General features: G+C 40.3%; 1 protein-coding gene and 1 non-coding gene across 2 annotated transcripts in view; both read right to left on the reverse strand.

Annotated features, from left to right (window-relative positions):
• Positions 1-26607, reverse strand: part of ACE2 (angiotensin I converting enzyme 2) — a 79519-nt gene that overhangs the window by 23784 nt on the left and 29128 nt on the right. Inside the window, exons 2-5 of the mRNA XM_003791864.2 lie at positions 17936-18223; positions 6244-6402; positions 2309-2402; positions 1743-1886 (exon numbers count right to left, since the gene is read on the reverse strand). Of these exons, the coding sequence (XP_003791912.1) occupies positions 1743-1886; positions 2309-2402; positions 6244-6402; positions 17936-18121 (583 nt within the window). The 5' untranslated portion in view covers positions 18122-18223. The remainder of the gene's footprint in view (positions 1-1742; positions 1887-2308; positions 2403-6243; positions 6403-17935; positions 18224-26607) is intronic.
• Positions 8818-8892, reverse strand: LOC111726021. The gene has a single exon (XR_002773924.1). It is a non-coding gene; the product is annotated as a small nucleolar RNA SNORD28 (small nucleolar RNA).

Raw genomic sequence — 26607 nt, forward strand, 5'->3', positions numbered from 1 at the left:
GTCCTTAACTATAGCTCTGATGTTGTGCATTTTGTTCATCTGACATATCTGCTACTTTGGATCTTTTGACCTACATCTCATTTCCCACCTTCCACCCATTCCCGGCAGCCACTGTTTTATTCTCTACCTCTGTATAGTTCATCTTTTTAATTTTTTTAGAATCCACATATAAGTGAGATTATGCAATATTTTTCTTTCTGTGTCTGGTTTTTTTTTTTGGGGGGGCCTGGTTTATTTTGTTTAGCATAATGTCCTAGGTGTCTATCCATGTTGTGACAAGTGACAGGAACTCCTATTCTTTTGTGGCCAAAGAATATTCCACTGCATATATACACCACAGTTTCTTTATCCATTCATCCACTGACAGATATTTAGGCGATTGTGAATAATGCTGCAATTCACATAGTAGTGCAGATATCTTTACAAGGCAGAGATTTCATCTCCTTTGGGTATATACCCAGAAGAGTGATTGCTAGGTCACATGGTAATTCAATTTTTAATTTCTTTAGGAACCGCCATACTGTTTTCCACAATAGCTACGCCAATCTATATTCCCACCAACAGCCCCTGTTTAGAGCAGTTATGTCGTTTGTTCAAAGTCAAGTGGGCAGAGATACACTTCTAATCTCCTAACCCTGGGTCTCTACTCTCTCTATGGGTCAGTTTGCATCTTTAGCTTTAAAACATGTGATTAGATCTCTCAGTTTGAATTCTCATTCTACTCAAGGCCTCCTATTTTTAGAGCTGACCAAGCTCAGCCTGTTGCCACAGTGGGAGCCTGTTTGTTTGCCCGTTATATGTAGACACATCATGTTCCTATGTGCATCATTTAGTATCTCCCATCAGAAAACACAAGCTTGTGTTAGGATATTAGCTAATAAAGTTAATAAGCGTATTTTAGTAATTTTTATTTTTATACGCACATTGGCAATTGATGATCAGAGGTATAGAGAAATAAATATTTGGTTAGAAAAATATCCAGGATAGTATTTTCTTAAAATTGTGATTATCTTCACATGCTTAAGACTTGAGAATATGAATTTAAGTGGCAGTGGAAGAAATTTAAAAACAACAATTGGGGAAAAAAATCTTCCCTTATTCAACCCCAGGGGGCAGTGAGTCACCAAAGCATAAAATTATTCCTACTATCATGACTTTAGCTTATTATTCAGGCAGGAGAATAAGTTAAGAGATATGGAAATTCTTTCTTATGTTAAGATTTGTATGACCACTTGATTTTATTGTGACTGCAGAAAATAATGAGTTTCCAGACTAAACTAATCTTAATCTCATATTTTTTTCTTTCTAGGACATCACCCTGAGGTTGACATATAGGAGACCTTTGAGGATGAACTATGGCCAGATGGGAGTTTAGATAAGGGATAGTGTCACTGCCTCTCGTCCTTCTGAGGAATAGGATCCCCCCTCAATTCTCAGACTCCCTCAGGAACGTCTGAGGGCCTACGATCTTCCTGGAAATCTCATCATTTATAATTCCTGGATAATTCGTTTGAGGCTCGGTAGTTGAGTCTCATTCTTGAGCTCCTTGAACTGTAGAATTAATTCCATTGCATCTCTTTTTCCCAATTAGCTTCTTCTTGATATCAGTAGCCTAAGGTGTTCAGGACATGATTGTTAATTGAGGGATAGCCCCTATATCAAAAGGCAGGCTTGGTAATGTAGGAGGAATGGCCGGTGGCCTCAGAAAGCACTTCAGTACCGCTATAGATTGGCAAACTTACTGTTTGCTCTTGCCATCTCATTTTTCAAGTCCACATATTCTTCATATAATGGCCTCAGCTGCTTGCCGACCTCAGCTCTCCAGCCTTCCCAAGCCCAGAGCCTCTCATTGTAGTCTCTGCTGTTCGCCATGATTGCCTCCAAACCTGTTGTAGTAAAGCACCCGGGGGGAAATAAACGTCCAATTGTAAAACTTTTATTTGTAAACAATTACATGAACTTTAAAAAAACTGTATATGAACTTTGAAGAATTAAAAGTAAGGTCAATAGCTATCCGGTTATAAAGTTACTAAATAAAATCTCATGATTCATTCATAGCCTCACCCTGATGACAGTTTCACTGCAATCATTCAATGACTATCTTCAATGACTTGAATGTGAAAGAATTTACAATGAAGTTTTGCTAAAAGCCAAAAGAACATCTATGTGCTGCAATATACATATCTAGAATCTTATCATCTTTGGATTAACCATCTGGAACGCACAGTGTCAGACAACGTCAATCCCAATTTTCAAACTTGGGATAAAAGTAAATCTCATAATCACTATTCAAACATTAACAGCCTACCTGGTTCCAGTAATAAGCATTCCTGTGGGTTATTTGAGTTACAGACTTTTCCAGTACTGTAGATGGTGCTCATTGTATTTAGAATCGTGCTCAGCTGCAAATGAATGACAATAAGTGATGTCAACAGCGGAAAATATGCTAAAGAGAATGCTAATGTGGCCACGTGACTTTTTTTGATGCCTGGAAGTACAGCAATTCACATCTTCTTTGCCAAGTGCCTTCCGATATGCAGGGAAGGAATAGCGCAAGGCAGTTTCCTCAGTGTCATGAGTAATGGACACAACCAGATCTGCCAAAACCCCAAGACTGCTTCTCACCCCTGACTTCACTCTTCCTTTTGTGAGGTTTACTCAGTTTCATCACATATATTACCACGCCCTTTCTCAAATTTGATAAGATTCTTGGAAGTTTCCAATAGAATTAGGTGTTCCTTGTCATTACTAAGAGGATACTTGCTGAAATTTGGGGCTGGGAACCCCACTGCCCTCTTTCATACTGAGGACCATTTTACGGAAATAAGATTGACATTAGGACTACTGAGTCATCGCCTTCCTTTGTGAAAATACAGTTTAGGAAAAGATGTGTTATTGGCACATAAACGTGTGGACTTTTACTTATCTGTGTGCTGGTTTGTTTATTTAAGGAGCAAAAATTAATTGTAAAATGTAATGACATTAAAGAAAACTTTCTTGTTTTAGAATTTAAAAAGGAAATTTGATAAAAGGAATTTTTTAAAGAATGTTTCCCCAGCATACACAAAGAAGTGCATTTTTTGTTTCTGTCTGCAATTATTAAGTCTCTGCTAAGTGCTATACCCTGATAATTCTAAAATGAACAAGTCGTTAGCCCTCAAAGACCCCAAACTCATGGGACAATGAGGCAGCCATGAAATCAATAACTACATAAGAGTGGCAAGTGTTATCGCTGACACCAAAAAGTGATGTGGCAGTGGCAGTATAGGAGGAGGGAAATTAATAACCTGGAGACTCAGGAATGGCTTCAAAGAGGAGGGGACATAAGATCTGTGTCTTGGAGAAAAAGTAGGCATTGGTCAAGTAGAGAAGGAAGATAGAGGTCAAAGCGTAAGATATGAAAGGACGTTGGAAAAGACAAGGCATTTTCAGGGGACAGGGAGATGTTGAATGAAAATAGAGTGTTGGGGTTCACTGGGGGAAGAGGAGGGCATGAGAATAAAGATCATGAGGCTTAGTCTATACCAGAGTTTAAACTTTACCCTGCAGGTGAAAGGGAGTGAAAGTAACAGAGTAGGGGCCAGACATGTGGCTCATGCCTATAATCCTAGCACTTTGGGAGGCTGAGATGGGTAGATTGCTTGAGCTCAGGATTAAGCACTCCTGGTTCAAGACCAGCCTGAGCCAGAGCGAAACCGCCTCTCTAAAAAATAGCCAGGTATTGTGGTGGGCATCTATAGTCTCACCTACCTGGAGGCTGAGACCAGAGAATCACTTGAGCCCAGGAGTTTGAGGTTGCTGTGAGCTATGACTCCATGGCACTCTACCGAGGGTGACAAAGTGAGACTCTGTCTCAAAAAAAAAAAAAAAGAAAAGAAAAGAAAAGAAAGTAACAGAGTAAAGCAGCACTATTCAAAGTGGTCCATGGGCCAGTGAAAGGCAGTAAATAGCTTGTTTTTATTCTGTAATAAATACAGGAATTGAGAGTAAACATCTAAGCATATAATCAATAAACGTGACCAAGTATTGGTCTGCAATGGATGGGAAATGAAGAAAGAAGGGAGGGAGGGAGGAAGGAAGGAAGGAAGGAAAGAAGGAAGGAAGGAAGGGACTGGTTGTTTCCCACAGAAGCACTGAATTAAAGGCCCTATTTCCCCTTTTATGTCCCTCTTCTGTCTTTCTTTGGCTGGGCTATAAGACTCATTATTTTAAAAAATGAAATAGAAGCTCGGCGCCTGTAGCTCGGCAGCTAGGGCGCCAGCCACATACACTGGTGCTTGCAGGTTCGAACCCAGCCCAGGCCTGCCAAACAACAATGACAACTACAACCAAAAAATAGCCGGGCATTGTGGTGGGTGCCTGTAGTCTCCGCTACTTGGGAGGCTGAAGCAAGAGAATCTCTTAAGTCCAAGAGTTGGAGGTTGCTGTGAGCTGTGATGCCACAGCACTCTACGAGGGCTACATAGTAAAACTCTGTCTCAAAAAAAAAATTAAAAACAGAATATCTAGGCTCCCCCCGGGCTAAAGCAGGCTGCTATATGCTAATAGGCATGGTGTCCTTGTGAAAAAGATGGAAAAGCATGGCACGGATAAGGTGAAGTGGATTAATAAATAGTTGGATAATTGGACCCAAAGAATATAAAATAATAAATAGCAACTTGTAGAAAAATACTTGCCATATTGCTTTATCTTTGTCAAGCATTTTTATTTTTGTAAATGCAGATTAGAACATGGGGTGCCAGAGGACAAGCAACTGAGAAAGAAGACTTTGATATTTAATAGAGAAATATTTTAGAGAAATCTTTCAATAGGCTATGTCAGTGGTGTGCAAACTATGTTCTGCTGGCCTAACCCTGTCTGCTGCCTGCTTTTGTAAAGTTTTATTGGAATATAACCACACTTACGGGTTTATGCATTGGCTATGGGTGATTTCCTGCCATAGGAGCGGAATTGACTAGTTGCGACAGGGGCGATATTGCCCCAGAAAACCTGAAATGTCTGTCCGTGTTCAGAAAAAAAGTTTGCTGACTCCTGGGCTGGAGCTATGGAATGAGAGATGCTATTGTAACAGGGATGAATATAGGCTTTCTTAAATTGGGACCAGCTAACTACCTAAGCATAAAGTTTTAAAAGGTGTCCTTTTAGAGCAACACTGGCAGATCTGGAGACTTCATTGACAGGTTGATATGAACAAAGCATGACACAAGGGTATCAAACAAACAAAAAATCCTAGTATAGTCCTAGACTGCCTTAGTCAATGTAGACCACTGGGTATAATGTCATATTCCTGCTCACCTCCATGCAGACCAGAACCCTTCTCTGTTTGGTTCAAGGTTACTGTCAAACTGAAGACATCAACTAGGACCAGTGAAGGGATTCAAAACCATCGTAGGGGAAATTTGACAAAGTGAGGGATGTTTAGCAAAGAGAAGAAAAGACTCAAATAGTTTTTTTAGAATGCCTTTATGTTTAAAGACTGCATTCATGGGAAAGAGCAGTTTGGCTCCAGAAAGAAGAACCAAGTGGAGCTGAGGCACTTCACACCCAACAGAGGGAGTATCTTCCATCAGTGAGAGGGACTCGCACGTGGAACTGCTGTCTTGGGAAGACTTGAATCACTCATCCTAGAACTGGTTTGAGCAGAAGTTGTTAGCCACTTCTTAGAGAAGTTGCAGAGGAGAGGCAAGGAGGAAGGGGAGGAAGAATTAAACTACATATAGGGTCAAGCTTGGCATTATTGGCACCATAAGCAAGGTAATTCTTTGTTATTTGGTGGCTGTCCTGTGCATTGGAGAACATTCAGCAACATCCCTGTCCAGTAAATGCCAATGGTATTCCCCAGCTGTGGCAACCAAAAATGTCTCAAGACATTGTCAAATGTCCCCAGGGAGGCCAAATCACCCCTAGTCAAGAACCATTGACATAGACTAAGTATATTCTTCAGGCTGCCTGATCTTCAGAAAGGTGATCTGCCATGGGGTGTCCATACACACCACAATGCTTGGGACAATCCCAGTTCAACTCTGTGTTTGAATGTAATTATTACCAGTGTCTTCTTTCAATCTCAAAAAGTTCCCAGTTTAGATAATAAATTACATAGTCACCTTACCTAGGCATAGAGCTCCTTCTAATATCAGCATTACTATCCTTATAGATAAAGGAAGCAGCCACGGCTGCTAGTAATGTTTAATATTCACAAAATTTTAACTCTCGGGAGCAGTACTAAAATGTTCACAAACATACCCGTTTATTCTTGTCTGCTGGGAGCGCTGAAGAGCCTCTCTGCTGAAGGGCCTTCAATTGGCGCTTGACTGTACGATTCTGAATTTCTTCTAGTGGATAAGTTTGGGAAATCTTGGACTGTTCTTCATAAAAGGCAGACCGTTTGGCCTCAGCATCATTCTGAAATGATAAGAAATATAATTTAAGTTGGAATGGGACTGCTTGAATAGATAGAACAGAAAATATAGTCCTAAGAACATCTATCTAGTGGAATATTTGGTATTTCCTGAGTATTTTAATCTTCTACTCTGCTGAATATCAAGGTTTAGGTAAAGAGTGGTGAGGTTACTGTCCCTTTCTGACTCAGTGCCCAGTTTTCACAAAGGTCCTGTTCCCAGAACTGGAAGTGAATTCTCACAGATGATCCATATTGTGGTGTCCTGGATTTCTGGCCCTAGTGCTGTGACATGGGGGAGCTAGCCAAGGATTGAAAGATGAATGCTCTAGAAAGAGAACCCAGTAGAGCTCAGAGTGTACAAAATGGGAATACAACCCCCTCATAACAATGAGAACCATAAGCTTGCCACAATAAGCTGCGAGGTGGCATGACTTATCCCAGGGATTTTGTTCTTAAACTGTGATTCCACACAAAGGCTGCCCTGAATAAGGCCCCTAATATGGTCATTTGGTAGTCATGGTAATTTTCTACCAGAAAAAGAAACCAACAAGCACATGATGATGCCAGCACACACTTGTCTCCCATCCTGACCATCAGTATAAAAGTGGATTTCATCAGACTTCTCTAGGATAGTCTTCTCTCAAATGCACAAATTCATTTCCATTTATTGAAGACAAAAATGAGCAACTTCTTTGTATATTTTACTGCTGTTGACCACACAAAAGAGGTAGCATATGAGAGAAGTAAGAGCTCCACTCCTGGAGTCAGACCCTTAGCCTCTCTGAGCCACAGTTACCTGATGTACAAAATGAGAATAATAGTACAGTTTACTTCAAAGGGTTGCTGTAGGGGTTAGAAGAATTAGCAAATAATAAAACGCTTACTAGAGTGCCTGACACATCATAAGCATTCAGTAAATGTTAGTTATTTATTACGTATGGGGCAAAAGTCCTGGTCCTTAGGTTGCTTATAATTTTATCAGATAGATAAGGTATGCATTCTGAATGTCTCATTATTGAAACATTGATGTATAAACTATGGTGAGCCAAGAAGTTTCTGTTATAAGAAAGGAGAAACTCATGCAGGTGACCAGGTTTGGCCAAGCCCTCATGGAATAGTTGGAACTTAAGACCAATCTTAAAGTAGGTAAAAATTGGATGAGTATAGAATATTCTGCAAAATGATTTACCTCATTTGAATTTTCTTAATGATCCTGTGGTATAGAAAAAATCCCTATCTCCATTTTTACACATATATTTATATGTAGAAAGGGATTAAGAGAAATAAATAGTGGAGCTGGTAATCAATCACCAGCATTTGATCCTGGACCCTGCAGCAGACAGACTGTAAGAATACTCCTATGATTATTACTTCTGGTGATCATGCCCTTGTGTGATTTCCTTCCCTTGACTATGAGCAGAACTGTGATTTGTTTCTGACCAATAGCATACAGCAAAAGTAACAGAATATGTATGTTTATGTTACATAAGATTGTAAATTTTATCTTGCTAGAAGATTTTCTTGCTTGCTGACTTTAATAAAGCAAAATACCATATCGTGAGCTACCCTATGAAAAGGGCCACACAGCAAAGAACTGAGGATGAACTCTGATTCACATCCTACAATAAACTAAGGATCTCAATCCAGCAGCACACAAAAATCTGAATGCTAACACCAATCACATTAGCTTGGAAATGGATCTATCCCCAATTGAGACTCAGATGAGACCACAGCCCGCATCTTTACAAGACTTAGAGATAGAAGATCCAACTGAACTGTACCCACTACTGACCCACAGAAACTGTGGAGTAACAATTGTGTATTATTTTAAGCCACTAAGCGTATGATAACTTTTTACATGATACATAACTAGTACAAATCCCAAAGGCAGGACTCCAGGCATGATTGCACTTTCAGGCCAATGAATTTCACTTTTAGACTTCGAGAACTGCGAGTCATTGAGAAGTCTGGGGCAACCATGTGATATGATGGAAATGGTGCATGGAAGTGGCAGCAATAAGTCATATACATGCATAGGAGATGCAGAAAATAATGGCAATTAAAATGGAAAATAATTTCTTGAACACTCACAACTTCTCAGAAACTGCTTCTCGATTAATTTTTACAACAACCTTGTGAGGGAGTTGTTGTTGTCCCTGCTTTACAGATGAAGTAAATGAGGCACAGAGTAGGGAAGTAACTTTTCCTAGGTCACACAGCTAACGATTAGAAGAATCAAGACATAAACCCATAAACCCTTTGGTGTGTTTTCCTCCAAAGCTAAGGCTCTGAACCATTGTCCTATGGATTGTGTTTGACCCATTCTAGTCTTCTCTGTAATAGGCATGAGTGGAAAGGAACAAGCTATGGAAAGGCTCATCTACGCAACTCACCTGACTCACTTCTCTCTTTTTTTTTTCCATCAGAACTCTACCATGCTATTAACTGATGTACCTCATAGAACATCAGCTTACCGATTCAAATCATCTGACTTGACTCACTTCTCAATCTCTACCTTTCTTCACCCACTCTAAGGTGATTGATGGTCAAGCAAAATTTCTGGTAAAACTTTGACATCAAATTATAAGGATAATTTGGTAATAATTTATTCTCAATCTACTAGAAATAACTTACAATCCCCCAAAGGCTTTAGTCTTTGAATATTCGTGCTACATGTGGGAAATTTGGGGATATATGATTTTATTTCATTTATCACTACCACCCTACATATGTTACATGTTTTATCACCCTAAAATTACTTTATGTTGCCTTCATTTTGGCCCCCAAGGACATACTGTTCCTTCCTTAGTTATTCTTTTTAATATTATTTATAATTTATTCTAAATCCTCACCCTAAGGCTCCCAAACCTAAATAAAATAGATAGCTTGGCAGTTATACAAAGAACCAAAGCCAGTTCATAGATACCAAACCGACCATTTAGACAGTGGTTGACAGCGCTATGAGGGTTTTGGATAATGATGGATGGAAACAAATGAATACAGCAGTTTCCATAGCCCCAGGATCAAACGGAATCATTACAGAGAAAATTGGTGGCATTCCATACTACTTCTGTACAAAGCAGGAGAGAAACAACTAAACCAGGAACTATCTCCACAGACGTACGTGGGGGAGTTGAGGACAAGGCACACATTGTTCAGGATAATCAGAAGAAATTAAAACATTGTCTGACCTAGTCCCGTCCTGTGAGAGAGCCTTTGTAATTTCAAGGCCTTGAATGTGCTCAGTCCTAAATTGTATCTTAAAGCATTCAGAAAGATACCCTGCTGTTTTTGACCCTAACTACATACATAAATTAAAAATAATTATTTCACTGGGCTTTTAAATATTTTAATATGAGCTGTGTTTTAAGCTATAGGTCTGGTGGTCTCTGTGCAACTCATGATAATTGTATTTCAACTATCAAAACGCTTTTGAGATTTAAAGTTTTGACATCTTATTTTCTTTTTTCTATAGCTTACTATTCCCTGAACCAGGCTGTACTTTTAACAACCTCTAAACCACTTCTTCCCTGCAGGTGTGAGAGGTCCCTGAAGATAGAAAATGGAAAACTTTGGGCTTAGCGCCTGTGGCTCAAGTGGCTAAGGCGCCAGCCACATACACCTGAGCTGGTGGGTTCAAATCCAGCCCGGGCCCGCCAAACAACATTGAGGGCTGCAACCAAAAAATAGCCAGGTGTTGTGGTGGGTGCCTGTAATCCCAGCTACTTGGGAGGTGGAGGCAGAAGAATTGCTTGAGCCCAGGAGTTGGAGGTTGCTGTGAGCTATGATGTTACAGCACTCTACCCAGGGCGACAGTTTGAGGCTCTGTCTCAAAAAAAAAAAAAAAAAAAGAAAGAAAGAAAGAAAAGAAAAAGGGAAAGAAAGAAAATGGAAAAGTGGAGAGAACCTTAGCATCCATCCAATTCCTTAGAGCTCAACAAATTCCCTGGAAAACCTTCACTTTCAAGTCCAATATGCTGGCCCAGTTTGCAGATATAACCTCTCAAACCACATCTAGTTCAAAGCCGAAAGTTTCTTTGCTTGTTTTTCAATAGTCCCAGGTATTTGCATATTTTTAAAAACACATTCTGTTCAATAAAGTAAGCAATCTAAATTAGAAGAATATTAAGTCTATAACTCCCCCTTGGGATTCAAAGAAGTATTGTTTTCTTTATTTTAGATGCAAGGTTTAATGTTTTAAAATGTAAAAGTTTTAATGAATTGGGCTGCAATAAACATTCTGGTGCAAATGCCTTTATTGTAAAGTGATTTTTGGTCATCTGTATATACAGATGTATATATCCAGTCCCTCAAATCCTGGTTCGGGCACCTGGGGGTGATGGAAAAATAGATGGGCAAGACACTCTGCAGGGTTGGTGTTCTGCACCCACTACGGAGTTACTGAGTAAAGGGAGCGTGGGACACGGGACCAGTAGAGGAATTGCAAGATCGAACAGCAGGTCTACTTTTAGTTCCTTAAGTGTTCTCCAAACTTCCTTCCAGAAGGGACGTATTCGTTTGCATCCCCACCGGCAGTGCAGAAGTGTTCCCTTCTGTCCACATCCACGCCAACATCTGTAGTTTTGGAATTTCGTTATGTGAACTAATCTCAAGCACAATTATGGCCCAGAAAGGAGAGAATAGGAGGACAAGGGGAGAGGAAGGGAGTGGCCGGGTGGAGGGAGGATAATTGGTGGGACCTCACCTATTGTGCATATTGCAAGGGTGCGTGTCAAATAATTAAGAGTAGAATATAAATATCTAAACACAAGTAAATGAGTGAGGTGAAGGCTACATTAACCAGTTTGATGTAAACATTCCAAATTGTATATAAAATCAGCGTATTGTGCCCCATAAACGCAGTAATGTACAGTTATGATATAATACAAAATAAAAAAGGATATACTTGGGCCTTAGCAAAAATAAATAATAAAATAAAATTTTTAATGCTTATGAACATTCTTATTTTTTTCTGAATTTTATCTCATGAGGAAAAAAAAAGTGCTCACCCCTGAATTCCATTTTACTTGCTACAGAGTGATCTTCCCCAGGCCAGCGCCGGTGTGTGGGTATTTATGTGTGTCAAAGAGCATGGGACAGACTCATTAGAGACTGGGTATCTGTAGAATAGTAGTTTCGAATTACCCTGCTCTGAATTCACTGTGTGACTCCAGCCCTGGAGATAGGAATAGATTCAGAATTGGGTGTGTCCAAGGACGCTAGGAGCCCCTGCAGCAGGGCATTGAAGAAGCCCGATAGACCACTGGAAGACTAAGCATGGGCCTCCTGCTCACTCTTCATGAACTCTAATGACTCACCAAGAAATGGTGATGAAGTGTTCTTGGAAACCTTCTAGGTTCCAACAAGGCTGTCTCCAATATCCACTCCAGCTGCATGGGCAGGAGTTTGGGGCAGCTGTAGTAGATACAGTCAAATTCTGATACAGTGAACCAGGATGCCTTTTCCTCTCTCCAAGAATAAAAATGGTCCAGGGACCTCTTACATTGCTGGAGAGCTTCTAAATTTGCTATTAACAATCAACTATGCTGGCTGGGCACAGTGGCTCACGTCTGCAACCCCAGCACTATGGGAGGTGGGAGGACAGCTTGAGCCCAGGAGTTTGAAGTTGGTGTGAATTATGATTGCACCACTGCACTCCAGCCTGAGTGACAGAGCAAGACTCTGTCAAACAACAACATAAAACAACTGTGCCCTTCCTGAAACTGTTTTCAGGAAAGCCCAATTTCTCCCTGAATCATTGGGTTCACCTTTGTATAGGTTAAGGTCAAGATTGAGTTGAACTTAATCTTATTTAAGAAAGATTTTTTGTAGCTTGGCACCTGTAGCTCAGTGGCTAAGGCACCAGCCACATACACTGGAGCTGGTGGGTTCGAATCCAGCCTGGGCCTGCCAAACAATGACAACCACAACCCCCAAAATTGCCCAGTGTTGTGGGGGGCACCTGTAGTCCCAGCTACTTGGGAGGCTGAGGCAAGAGAATCACTTAAGCCCAAGAGTTTGAGGTTGCTGTGAGCTGTGACGTCATGGCAATCTACCCGGGGCAACAGCTTGAGACTCTGTCTCAAAAAAAAGAAAGAAAGAAAAGAGAAGAAAGATTTTTGTTATCTTTCTATTTGCTTAGAATCTTGTTCTTCTTTCTTCTATTGCATCTTCCCAGTTGCTTCCTGTTTACTATGTTCTGGTTAATATAATATAATGAATTGGCTAATTTCCCATACCTGTACCCTTGGGGAAGATTTACAAAGGATCCTATTTCAAAAAACAAACCAATGATAAATTTACAAAAAAACGGGCAATGCAAAATAAAGCAGTACCATTTTAGTGAGAAGATAATTACAGGTTAATTGGCAAATATTCAATTTCAAATATGAGCACTGCATTTGCTGTAAAGCAAGGAGGGCAATTCATTGTGTGACATAGGACAAGAGTCTGGTAATTAATTTTCATTGAATTTCTGAACTATGTGGAAACCTATTTCATTTTTTGTTTTTCAAATAGTCTCACATGTTAATTACCAAACCAATCTACTAGTGCAGAAGCACAGAAACACATAGAAAAATCATTTTCCCACTAAAACATGTCCAACTATCTACATTGTGATGGTGTTTTCAGCTTGATACGTTAAGATGGTGGTGACCTTGATACGGCATAAATATGTCATCTTATTTGTAACTACTTTTCAACCCAATTTGGCTCTTCCCCAGTGTCTCCTCTTGGAAGACACCTGACTCTATTACCGGTTTTCATCTGAATCCATTGGGGAATGGGATGATCTTGCTTTTGTTTCTTGGCCAAGAATCACTTGATCCTGAAAGTCTTAGGAGAAGACAGCAGGAAATGGAGTCAACCACACACACCACAATGGCAGAGAAAGGGACAGAGCTTTGAAAGTCTGTTTTGAATCAAGATGTTCTTCCTTCTTTCTATGTGATGGACCCCTCCACGCTCCCAGGTAGGCAGCTTTTATGATGCTGTACCGATCAAGTTTTTATGTCCTCTGTTTTTTAAGCTATATTCTCACAACTTAATTGAAGAATCACCACACTAGGTCAGATTCATAGGCTGACAAGCCCAACATACTGCCTCCTAGAAGTTATACCAAAGGACAATGTGGAAATGGCAGATTGTCTTCAATGTCACCTGATAGGATATGAACGTGATGAGCATGTCACACATACCAAATTTCCCTTCCTGTCTCAGTTATCTATAGTCACACTATTAATACAAACAACCAAAAATCTCCATGGCTTAAGTGTTTATTGTTTACATGCCTAGAATCACTGGGGGTTGGCAGGCAGCTCTGCAGATCTGAGCTGGATTTGCTTACATCTTTAGCGGTTGTCTTCTGCTGGGGCAACTACTCCACGTGTCTCTTGATTTTAGTTAGCTAGTCAAGTCTTTAGGGCGAAGACAAAAGTACAAATGACAAGCTCCATCACTCGATTGCATTGCAAGACTTTGCATGCACCATGTTAGCCAACAACCCATTGGTCAAAGCAAGTCACATGGCAAAGGACACAGTCACATAACCTTCCTTGGAATGGTATTACCCAGTGCCATAACTTTGGATGTTACTATACAGACGAGTGAAGAACCAGTTTCACCAATGCAATTGGCCATGCTTTCTTACCTACAGTGGATCCTATCTACAATCCATACTGTTGCTTAAATACTTCAAAAACCTATTTAGAGTTTTCAACGTCTCACACGTTTTAGATTGACGAATAGTCCCGTTTTGTAAGTCTTACCAATTTTACCACTTGTAGCGCAAGTGGCACTTCCTTCTATGTGTTCTAAATTTATCCCTTTGATCTTTCAGAGGCACCACCTTTCTTGTACAACTGTGAACACCATCCTTTCTTATTCCATCTCGAACTATTTTTTTCTCTTCTGAGTCAGGCCTCATGCAGCTCCAACTCTCTCTGTTCCTCTTAAATCATTCTAATTGCCCTTTGGGAGGCGGACAGTCTCCATTTCTAAAATTCTTGCTTTGAGCATGACCACCAGTGTTGTGTTCTTAAAGGCATAGGAGAATGTTCTCTGTTTTATTTCCAGAGCCCTCAGAATGGTGATAGCCATCGTGGTCATGGAAACTTATTAAGTTAAAGTGCTTAAAGGACAATCTTGAATAATTTCTGAGTCCTTTTCCTAAGTCAAAGTGATTTCGGATGGCTCATCAGCTCCTAGGAATAGCCAACACCCAGAGGGTGCTGCCAAAAAATGTATACACATCTTAAGAAAGGAAAAAGTGGATTAAAGTTGTAATACTCAATATATACTAATAACAAAAGATGAATACAGGTCACACTGAGCACCTCTTGTGATTCCAGAAGTCAAACATGACTTGAGTATTACGAATTTAATATAGTTTTTCCCCTCTCTTAAAATGTGCATATATTTTTTGGCACCCTCTGTATATACAACTTGGATTTTCTAGACTAATTCCAATTTATATAATTTTACTATATATCACTACGCTTAGAGGCAAAATGATACTTCAGTTATAATTGGAATCTATTTTTTTTTTTTTTGCAGTTTTTTGGCCAGGGCTGAGTTTGAACCCGCCACCTCCAGCATATGGGGCCAGCACCCTACTCCTTTGAGCCACAGGCGCCACCCACTTGAATCATTTTTTTTTCCAAACACTTCTCTGTGCACTCACGATCGGCCAAAAAACAGTTTCATGGAATATTATACATATCTATCTTATTGAAGAACATTTTTCAGAGTTTGTAAAACTTCTTGGAGGCAATAAACATAGCACAAAATCAAGATTAGAAATATTAAGTGGCCCCCAAACATCCATGGTGATTTTGCATATTTTACTTCTTGTCAGTTAAGAATGTGTCATTGCCCAGCAAATGTTCAACACTGAGAATTACACAGCCAGTTATTTTCTTTCTTTGTCCAAGCAAGTTCATTTATAGTTAATCCCCAAGAAGATAAAATTGATCATCAGAGAGTCTCATTAAAATAAATCTATGGTGCATGTCTTGGGAGAGCAGTGCTGGTCTTGGATGAAACACAGGGTCAATTCGGTAGCATGTAAATTTAAGGGAACAAATTCTCCTCTTTGTGCAGGAAAAGTTTCCTGTCAAGAAAGATACGTAATATATTACCCCGGCAGCTGCTCTGTGAATCTTAGAAGCCCCCCCACACCCAAGGTGGGAGATGCCTGCTTACCCCAGCTTGAACGTTTTTATGGTAAATCTTTATTTTAGAACTACCTACTTGAGATAGCAGTTAGACTGAGAACTTTCCAGAATGCAAAGGCCCTGAATAATAATATTGTTTTTGCCAGCACTGATGTTAAGTCCCAGACACACTACCAAGAGTCAAGATCTCTCTCTGTCTCTCATATCATGTATTCATTAACTTCAGCAGTACTATACACATATAGCATGTACTATTACTATTATTGTGGTCATTATCCTCTTCATTTTACTGATAAGGAAACCAGAAAGTTAAGAAACTTGCTGACTGCCCAGGGGCAATGGCTCATGCCTGTAATCCTAGCACTCTGGGAAGCGGAAGTGGGTGGATTCCTTGAGCTCAGAAGTTAGAGACCAGCCTGAGCAAGAGCAAGACCTTATCTCTACTAAAAGTACAAAAGGTAGCCAGGCATTGTGGTAAGTACCTGTGGTCCCAGATACTTAGTAGGCTGAGGCAGGAGGGTCACTTGAGCCCAGGAGTTTGAGGTTGCTGTGAGCTAAACTTATGCCATGGCACTTATAGCCTGGGCAACAGAGTAAGACTCTGTCTCAAGAATAAATAAAGGAAGGAAGGAAGGAAACAAACTTGCCGAAGACCTTCAACTACTAAGAGTCAGAGCTAAGATTTGAACCCAATCCATCTGGCCCCAGAGTCCACGCTTACCGTATCAGACACTTATACTTGATCCCGCTGCACATGCACTCACTACTTCTGGGGTGTGCCTTATCTCAGCCCCCTGCTTATTTGGGTACCTCTTGTAGTACCTGCCACAGTGCCCACTGCATCGGGGGATCAGAGGACAGAAGGAGGTGACATTCCCCTGCCCATTGAGTTCCTCTTTCCCCAGGTAAACGTACACAGGTGCACTTGAAATGCACGAACGCACCCTGCGCTGCTGCGTCTGGCCTGCGAGCAGACCCCTGCTCGCTTCCTGCCCTTAAGTATTCTCACTTTTCCTTCAAAGGGCCCATACTTTTCTCCAGTTTGTGCTCTTTCATTTCAGGTCTTTGCTTTACCAACCAGAAGAAGTCAAAAAGATAGCACTTGAATGACGCAGTTATGGCTTCAGCAAACCTCACTACATCTCATTCCATGATGTGCCTCCTCAGCACCTAGGCTCTCAGCAAAACCGTCGTATGTCTTTTCGAAAACCCTAACTGCCTGTCACACTAACAACCACGACACCCTCCCGCTCTCCCGTGTGCACAAGCATAAGCACTACTCTGATGGTTCTGTGAATTCATTCATTCTCCACAGCAACCCTCTGAGGCAAATAGGAGTTTTATAATAAAAAGCGAAGGTACGGAAAGGTCAAGTTAGCTCGAGTTCACCCGGCTCAAAAGTGATAAAGCCAGGATTTGGACGTAAGCAGTCTGGCTCCAGAGCTCTTAGCCATGACATTCCTCGCCACCTTTCAACTGAGAATGAAAACAAACACACAATACACTGCAGTTGCCTCCAGCAGAGATCAAATAAAAATTGGGGGGGGGAGAATGAAAAGATGAAGAGATGAGAAGAAGTAAGACCAATAGCATCCCCCATGGGAAAAAAAAACTGGACTATCAAAATCTCTTGAGCTCTCTTGAGCTTTAGAAAAATAGAAGGAACTCTCTTGGGGGATTTCAAATGCAGGAGTAGGTCTCAGATTCTATCTGTTCAGTGAGCGATAGTAATTCAACTTAAACATGTAGCTGTAACCCCTAATTGCTTGAACAGATAAGCTTCGGAACTACATTTCTAAGTATTGGTGAACAAGGACCACGAAGCTCTTTCCTTAAATAATGGTGGAAGTTCCAGCACTTAAATGTGTACAGACGCTACCTCAGCGTCTGGGAGAGAAGACATTTCTAAGTCCTTGCCCTTGTCAAACAAAGCATCTTGCTTTCCCAGAACGTTCTGAGATTCATCAGAACGGGTTTGTTTTTGTGTTGTTTTCTTTTGTTTTTGTTGATAGCTCGTTTTTTCATTAAGTCTGCAATTGCATTTTTCAGTTGATACATCATTTGGAGAAACTCTTTAGATATTTCGGCTGACATTGTAGGCTTAGAGAAAATGAATAAGACATAGCCACAAAATTCTTTGAAACCTCGACTATGATGAGAATTATGGTGATAACTTTATAAAGCATATTCACGTGTTCTAAGAATCTGAAGTGAGAATAGTGAATTATTCTGCAACAATTTTCCCGATGAACCCCCCCCCCCCAACCTCACAACTCAGAGCATTCCTTTGAGTCCCCTTTTCGGTTTTTGGCAGTAATCTAATCTTTGAGAAGCAACAAATGCAGCCGTGAGAACTCACCATCTTTTGGGCATTCTCTTCAGTAATATTGGTGTTATAATCCCAAGAAGCAAGTGCAGCTTGATGAGACAACTCTTCAACTTCACGATTAAAGTTGTCCAAAAATGTCTTGGCTTGTTCTTCGGTGGTGGACTGAGCAGCAGTTACAGCAACAAGGCTGAGCAGGAGCCAGAAAGAGCTTGACATCTTCCCTGGTGAGCCACGATCACATTCACTGAATAACTGTCCCTAGAGTTAAACCTCCTCCTGAGATTTGTCTCGCATCAGCCTTTGAACTTGGGTTGGGCACTGAGCAGGAAGAACCAAAAAAAAAAAAAGAAAAAGGAAAAGAAGAAGAAAACAGTAAACACTCTGCTGAATCAACATAAAGTTCGTCCTGCAGAGGACAGATATGTAGCAGATTTCAGAAAAAAATTTTGAAGTAAATTGAAACATTGTTCATTAATCCTAGGGAACCTCACTGTCCTTTCACTCTCTGGCCAAATCAGAGCTTGTGCATTTGGTTAATATGCCTCTTAAAAATCTGTTAAAGATATACTGAAGATGGTGTTATTTTACAGTAACCAAAGGGGTCTACAGTTAGGGATCATGGGGCTAGTCTTTGTGATCATATGTTTTTCAGACATTTATGTTAATAGTTATCCCTCATTTATTTATTTATTTTGCAGTTTGGGGCCGGGGCCGGGCCTGAACCCACCACCTCTGGTACATGGGGCCGGCGCCCTACCCCTTGAGCCACAGGCGCTGCCTCCCTCATTTATTTTTATTTCAAGCTCATATTCACAGACACTCTCTACCTGGGTAATATTTTCTCTTTTAAATAAATGACTTTGTCCTTGTTTCTAGAGACTTCATTTTTTCTAATTAGTTTTAATTCCCATGGCCGTTTTTTGGTCTTCTTTTTTTTTTTTTAATTTCACGTTAATATGAGGATACAAATGATTAGCTTACGTTGCTTGCATTTCTAAGGTAAAGTTCAAGTTGTAGTTGAGCCCTTCACCCAGGGTGTGTGCTGTGTATCCTTAGGTTGTGAACACTGGATGAGAAGAGCACAGCAATCCCCCTCCCTGCTCCCCTCTGCCTTTTCCCTCCTCACCTCTCTCCTGCCTTTTGGGTGGACTTGAAGCACATTCCTCTTAGCAAAGTGTCACAAGCATGGAAAAGAAAGTAGCCAGCGTCCTCGATGCCAACAGGAAACCATCAAAAAAACGACGACATGCCCCCAGTAAGAGACAAACACAAGTACAGCCATTTTTTTTTAACTTTCAAATTATTATGAGGGTACAAACAATTAGGTTAGAGTGTTTCCATTTGTTAGGTAAGGCATAACGTAAGACTGCTTTCTCTCGGCCCCACAATTTAAGTCTCCTGATCTGGCTTTGAACTTACAAAGCCTCATGTCCTATTTCCCAGATGACTGTTAAACATTGGCTGCCTTCATTATGTGCCTCCTTGCCTTTCACTTACCTTTTCAAAACCCAGTTAAGGCCACAGGACAACCCACAGAAGTCACAAGGACTCCACATGGTATGGAATCCAAGTAGTGTCCATGTCAAATTCTGGTCATCCATAGACATAGGATCATGGCAACATAGAACTCAAAGAGATCTTAGGGGCTATCCTGTTGAATCTCAGCAGCTGGTTCAGTGTCCTCATTCCCAGGGTACAGACATGAGCGTCATTAATAAGAGAAGAGTCACTTTAAGTGCTAGGGTTCATGGGCCTGATTGTGATGATGAAACCTTCACACAAAGAAAATATTTCTTCACCCAGAAAAACAAGTCTTCCAGGTTCAAGTGAAATGGCAACAACCAACCTTCAAAAAAAAAAAACAAAACAAAACAAAATTTCTACTATTTCTCTTTATTCCAAAGTTGTACATATTATTATAGAATGGGGAAAATTTATAAGGAACTATTCAAAAGGTTTTTGTGTTGTGATGTCTCATTTAAGCAGCACAATAAACCTATAGGCAAATGTTTTATCACCATTCTGTGGATTATGAAATGGAACTGAACTAAGCTGTCAAACTGCACTCAGCTAATAAATGGTAGAGCCAGGACATGGATCCGTACAGTCTGATTCTGGAGCAGTGATTTTCAACCAGTGTGCCAGGAGAGGATCTTAGGTGTGCCAGGAAAATTTTTAAAGATCATTGATTTAATGATTTTTCTAAGGAAGTTCAAAGCACAGTACATATGTGCTTTTTTACATTCGTTTTTTGGGATCAACATAATTTAAGTGTGCCACAGAAATTTAACTATAGGTTCAAGTATGCTGTGTGATTAAAAAAAAAAAAAAGGTTGAAAAACACCGAGAGTATAAACTCTGAACTAAGCCATACTCAACAGGCTACTAAGAGCAACAATGGACGCAGTCAAAGAGTGGTGGCAGAGGGCCTGGTGCCTTTGGTGACGATGACAGATTTGGTTCTACTACATCAAAAGGAGGTGCATTTTCACCCTCCTTAACGTAAAGCAAAGTACATCATCCATGAAAGAAATAAATCAGTTGACAAATTTAAGTAATAATAATAAAGAATGGTAAAACAAAATGTGATGATGGGGGAAAAATTAGTGCAGAAGTTTCAGAAAGATACCTCCCACATGTGAGGAAGCGGAGATCCACTCCCTTCCCACAAGCATCAACAGAAAAAAAAAAATAGATAAGAAAAAGGAGGGCAGCGCCTCCGGAGTCCCTGAACAAAGACTTGGAATGTTACTGTAGTAAAAGCTTAAAGAAAACCTCTACTCAAGTAACTTCCTGAATGAAGGACTTGAGTATAGGGGTAAAAAAACAAAAAACAGGAGTAAGTTCAAATTTACTGAAGCAGAAAATAAGATTCACATGATTCAATTAAAATGGAGGCAGCAAGATATAAACTGTGGAAGTTAAAAACAGATGGACTAGGAGCGTGAAATACCAGTGAGGCAAAAAAAAAAAAAAAATGCTGGAAGCCAGAAACTGTGAGAAGTGGGGGAGATGGGAGAATTGTCTACAGTGATGTGTAAGGAAAACCAGCTCACAATGGCCAACTATAACCACCCACTAAACTGTGGGAATCTTGGGTCACATTCCACTGGAAAGGTGTTGATCTTTTGGAGCCCATTTTGAGAGGGGAAAGAATGCACTGAACACCTAGGGGATGGGACCCAGAAAAGTGATGGGCTTAAAAGAATGTGTTATCTCTGAGACGGAAAGGAGAACCAGCAAAAATCAGAAGACTGGAGATGCAGGGAAGTTGTTCTATTTTCAAAAAGGCCAGGGAGGGAGTGGAGTTCATGAATGGTAGAGGGAAGAGTTTGACCCTGACACCTGACAAAACCATAAAGTATAAGTTTGAGAGTCATACTTCTAAGTTTGCACTTGGAAAAACATAGCTGTAGTCCACTAGGGATTCACTAGGAACACTCCAGATGCTGCCTGCCTTATTTTCTGATAAAAGAATATGATAGTTAAAAAAAAAAAAAAAACCCAAATACACAATGTATCTTCCATTTAAAAAAGGGATTTGACAAAATGTAAAGTACAATGACCAGATCTAAATGTCTTCCAAAACAGCCACCCAGGATAGGATTAGGCAGTTCTCTGATAAACAGGTTCATGTCCCAAACAACAAGAATCTTGACTCAACCATTCTTTATTGACCACCTACTACATGCCAAGCACTATTCTTGATGTTGAATACACAATAGCAAATATTGTGTTATATGAGGTGAGGGTAGAGGGCAGACACAAGTAGGTGGGGATAAATGCTATGACTTACACTAAGCAGGAAACGAAGGATAGAGAACTATGGGTTTAGGAGAGAGATTTTCTATAAGGAGGGCCTCTCTGAGAAGGCGACACTTGAGCAAAGACCTGCAAGAAGTGATGAAAGCCATGTGGCTATCTGTGGGAAGAATTTTCTGGACAAAGGGAACAGTAAGTGTAAAGGGTTTAGGCAGATCTCAAGAACCTTAGAGACCTTCGTCTTGGCCAGAGCTCAGTATGCCGGGCAAAGTGGCAGGGAGTGAAGTGGAGGAGGAAGCTGGAGTCACAGCAGGACTTGGCTTTACTCTGACAATGTGGGAAGAGGTTGGAGGGCTTCACGCAGAAAGGCAATCTGGCAAAAGTTTTAAGAGGGTCATTCCGGCTGCTGCTTTAAAAACAAACAGTAAGGAGCTAAGAGCAGAAGCAGGAAGACCAGTTAGGAAGCTACTGCACAGCCCAGTCAAGGTGGGTGAATGAAAGCATTATATGAACTGTCAGTCCAACTTGGATGTCCAAGAAAAGATAAATCCATCTTAGACTATCTTAGACTTTGTTAATAGAAGTATTAGATACAAAATTATCTAGAGCATCCTGTTCATTTCTGAGGACCACAAATTTAGAGAAATACAACACAGTATCCAGAGGAAAATAAATAAGAGTGGATGGATCCAAAATAATGTAACTTGAAGGACAGTTCAGACATGGAAGAGAAGACTTAGGGTAGACAGCTGTCCTCCACTCGGCCACTTTTCAGTTGTATGACTTTAGGCAGGTAATGGCCTCCCTGCCCTTAATTTATCTCCAAGCTGACGATAGTATTGTACCCACCTCATAGGGATGTTGTGAGGATTACATGAATTAATGCATGAGAACACAGAGAATAATGCTGGAAGCCTAGTAATAAAAGCCACTCAAAATAAGAGGATTGATGCAATAAATTAGGGAACTTCCATTCTAGAATGTTTAAGCAAACTATCTGCAAGGTCGTCTTTCAAGGACACCACAGCAGAGACTGGCTGGGAGCTTTCCTCAAAGGCCTATCTGAACTATGGGATCCAACATCAGAGAAGTTTGTTAGCCTGTGCTGAAACAGGAGCATGGGGGAGCTCACCAATGGAAGGAGTGGGGTCGTTTGTGAAAGGAAAAGGGTGTCAGCCAAGATCTGCATGAGCCCACCCATGGAGAAGCTCTAGATGGCTTGATCAGCTAATGCCTTGATCAGGTCCTGACTTAAAACCTATATACAGAAAGAGAAAGCTCCAGTCCATCGCTGCTATTTCAAGGGAGAAGGGGAAAGTCATGAATGTAAGTGACTCCCTCCCAATCCTTACACGTGTCTGTTCCTCACCCTCATTTTGCACCAGGCTCTGTACATAACCTCTTCACAACAACCTTTACAGGTAGGAATTGTGAGATCCATCTTATGTTTAAGGAAACTGAGCATTCCCACAACTAACCCAACCCCTCACGAATGATAGGTAATAGGGCTGCATTTAATCCCAGGCTTTTTAAGTGACCTCTTCTCTCCACAGAGTCATGGTTCAGGCATCTGCTAACCTCATGTATGTCTAGCATGCCCTCATCAATCTGTCATACTCTGAGAATAAGCAGGCCCACATAAGCAAAACTAAAGTGCAGTGCTTTGACTATACCAGTTTCACATTTTCAAACCATTTTAGGTAGAAATTTTTCTAAAATATATTTCATCCAGATGTTGCCTAGACGTTATTTTATGGTTTTTCTTTTTTTGTTCAGATGACTCAGTGTCATCATCTAGAACGTTATTTGCTGGCTAAGCTATAACGTGACAGCGTCTTTAGGGCTTAACATTAAATGGCTCCAAACAGCTTTATTGCTACAAATTCCACTGTCTTTGCACTTTCTGAGTTCGCTGTCACTTCTTAGAGTATCTAACTTCCAGTAGCCCTGCCCACCACAAATCTGGTCTGCTGTCTGGGAAAACCTGAATGGAAACCAGATAATGGTGGCATTCAACCAGAAAGCTTTCTCTTCATAGGCTCAGCCCTAAGGGTGGGTCTTTACTCTCCTGGAGCAAAGTACATAGACTTTGAGATCCACATTTCCCTTATCATTCAACTTTTTATATACTTCCAACTGAGTCACAGTGGTGAGGTTGCCAAATAGCTATAGTGAAAATCTCCTCCAGTTCCCCAAGTTGAGAGGATAACTTTGGTAAGCATCAGAGAAGAAAAGATGTTTCATGCAATATTTTATCTTAAAATTTATTGAGTAATGTTTCTGATAGGAATAAGAAAGGGTATCAAGAATACAAAGCATAGAGAAATTCAAAACTTTGCATGGCCAAGAATTATTTGCGTTTAGTACAATTGATTTTGACCCCATGTCTATCACACAATGTGAATGTCTTCGTACTTTACAGAAAATAAATAACAAGTTAGCTCTTCAGCCCAAAGGAAAAATGAATAAACTTTCCAATTTACATTTCTAATTGCATAGCAGTCCTTTTTTCCTAAAGATAGGGCAAAGATAATATTAATTAACCATGTTGATAAATATTTTCAATAGACAGAGTTCACATTTGTGAGGATAAATAATGGATTCCAGGAAAGTAGTACTGATTATCACTGGTCTAAATTTAAGATAGTACATTGCTTGCCACAATAACCCTAATTTATTTTCACACCTAGAATGTGTAAAATATCAGGTAGCATGAGAGCAAGGGAATCACTAGTATAAATGTAGATGTAGGGCCTTAGAAGGAAAACTGGAGCATTTATCCTAAGTGAGATGGGGTCCATGGTAGAATTTGAACAGAGGACTGGCATGATCTCACATTCGAAAAGAATCCCAGCAAGACCAGCAAGGAGGTCATTGCCATATTTCAGGTAATTGTGATGGTGGCTTGGTAGTAGCAGCAGAGCTGGTATAATGTGGTTGGATTTTGAGTATATTTTGAAAGTAAAGCTAGCAGGATTTGTCGGTGAAGTGGATATAGGCTATGAAAGAGAAAGTCAAGGATCACTACAGGGTTTTTGTATTGAACATCTAGAAGAATGAGGCTGGCATTAATTTAGATGGGAAAGATGGCTGGAAAATAGGTTTGGAGGGAAGACTAGGAGTTCAGTAGACTTTGTGATGTCTGCTAGAACCCAACAGAAGATATTATGAAGGCCATTAGATATACATATCTGGAGTTTGGCAGAGAAACCAGGGGTGGGGGTATAAATTTGAGAATTGTCAGCTAGAAATGGTTAGTCAGATATGTCTTTTCAGCTAAGACCAAAAGGAAAATATCTTACTCTTTCAAAATCCCCAAGTGCCGAAAGTTGTTACTTACACCAGACCTCAGAAGGAAAATGGGATAAGATAAATAAGGGAAAAAGTTGCTTGAAACAATTTTCTCCCAGAGGATCCATCTGTGGAATGAACAGGAAGGTGAAGGAGACATTTTAGGAACTTTGCCAGAACATCACACGTCTTTGCTGGTCTATGGCAAAGTAGAAACATCTCAGGAGCATAGGGTGGTTGAGTTAAAGCAAGGTGCAGGTTCAGGGAAGCCAGATGGCATGAGAAATAGTCAAAGTCAAGTGGCTTAGACCCAGTTCAGGTCAAAGTTGCAACATTGATAGGCATTCAAATCATAGAAGACTCATTTTGGGAGCCAGCTACTGACTCTGAGCTAGAGTCTGAGAGTGACAAGAATTTCACACTTTGGCCAATGCTTCCTAACTGGTTCTAAATATCTTAAAGTAAGCCTTCATCTTTGTTAGCCTCTACCTCGCTCTATGGATTAAATGTAAGAGTCATGTTTTCTGATCCAACTGGAAATGTTCAGTGGGCTCATCTTGGAGAACTCATTGTACCCCACCCTCCTCATCTAAGGGATTTGTCTGGGCCAACTCTGACTTGGTCAAGATAGTTACTGACTTTATCTCCAGCCTCCCGATTCACTTACAGAGTCCCTCCTACCAAGCTGGAAGAGGAGACTTCACAGAGAGTTAATGGGAAAATAGCCTGATGGAGCCAGTTTTACTAACTCTAAGGTTAGTCCCAAGAATGGTAATCAAGGCTATAAATTCCTAATTTTATCGAAAAGGTTTTGAATCTTGCCAACCTGGCAACTCAGAATATAAAAGATATTATGACTCTCTTTTTTAATGAGTCAAAAAGTACAGTTCAGGCTACCTGATCACCTTGGTAAAATTGACTCTTCCCATCACCACCACATGCACATATATAGACATTATTACTATTTATTCAACTTCCATTCTTTGTTTCCATCTATGATACTTACCACCTTGTACTACATTGTTCTGATGATTACATGTTTTACGAATTTATTTGTTATATATTATATTTATTTATTATTTACATTATTATATATTTATTATTTATTATATATATCCACTAGAATATAAGCTCCAAAATGGTAGGTATTTTTCTATTTTGTTCACTGCTGTATCCTTAGCTGCTTAGAAAAGTAGCTGGCACATAATGGACACACAATAAATATTTATTGAATGAAGACATTGTTCACAAACTTAGTAATTAAGAAGGAGGAGGGAAGCTCAGTTATTTACCCTGTGTGTGGCATAATTCATTTAAATATGGCATATTTTATCTATTCGTTTGTCTATCCACAGGATGTGATAGGTAGAGATTAGTATCAACTGAAGAAAAGACAGAAAAAAAAAGAGAGACCAGCCTGAGCCAGAGCAAGACCTCATCTCTAAAAATAGCTGGGCATCGTGGCAGGTGTCTGTAGTCTCAGCTACTTGGGAGGCTGAGGCAAGAGAATCACTTGAGCCCAAGAGTTGGAAGTTGCTGTGAGCTGTGACGGCACAACACTCTACCAAGGGCAACAAAGTGAGACTTTGTCTCAAAAAAAAAAAAAAAAAAAAAAAGCAGACAAGGCCTCCGAAACTTCTACAAGGATG

The sequence above is a fragment of the Otolemur garnettii genome, unplaced genomic scaffold, assembly GCF_000181295.1.
Source record: "Otolemur garnettii isolate 467f Iridium unplaced genomic scaffold, OtoGar3 scaffold00051, whole genome shotgun sequence".
Taxonomy (NCBI): Eukaryota; Metazoa; Chordata; class Mammalia; order Primates; family Galagidae; genus Otolemur; species Otolemur garnettii.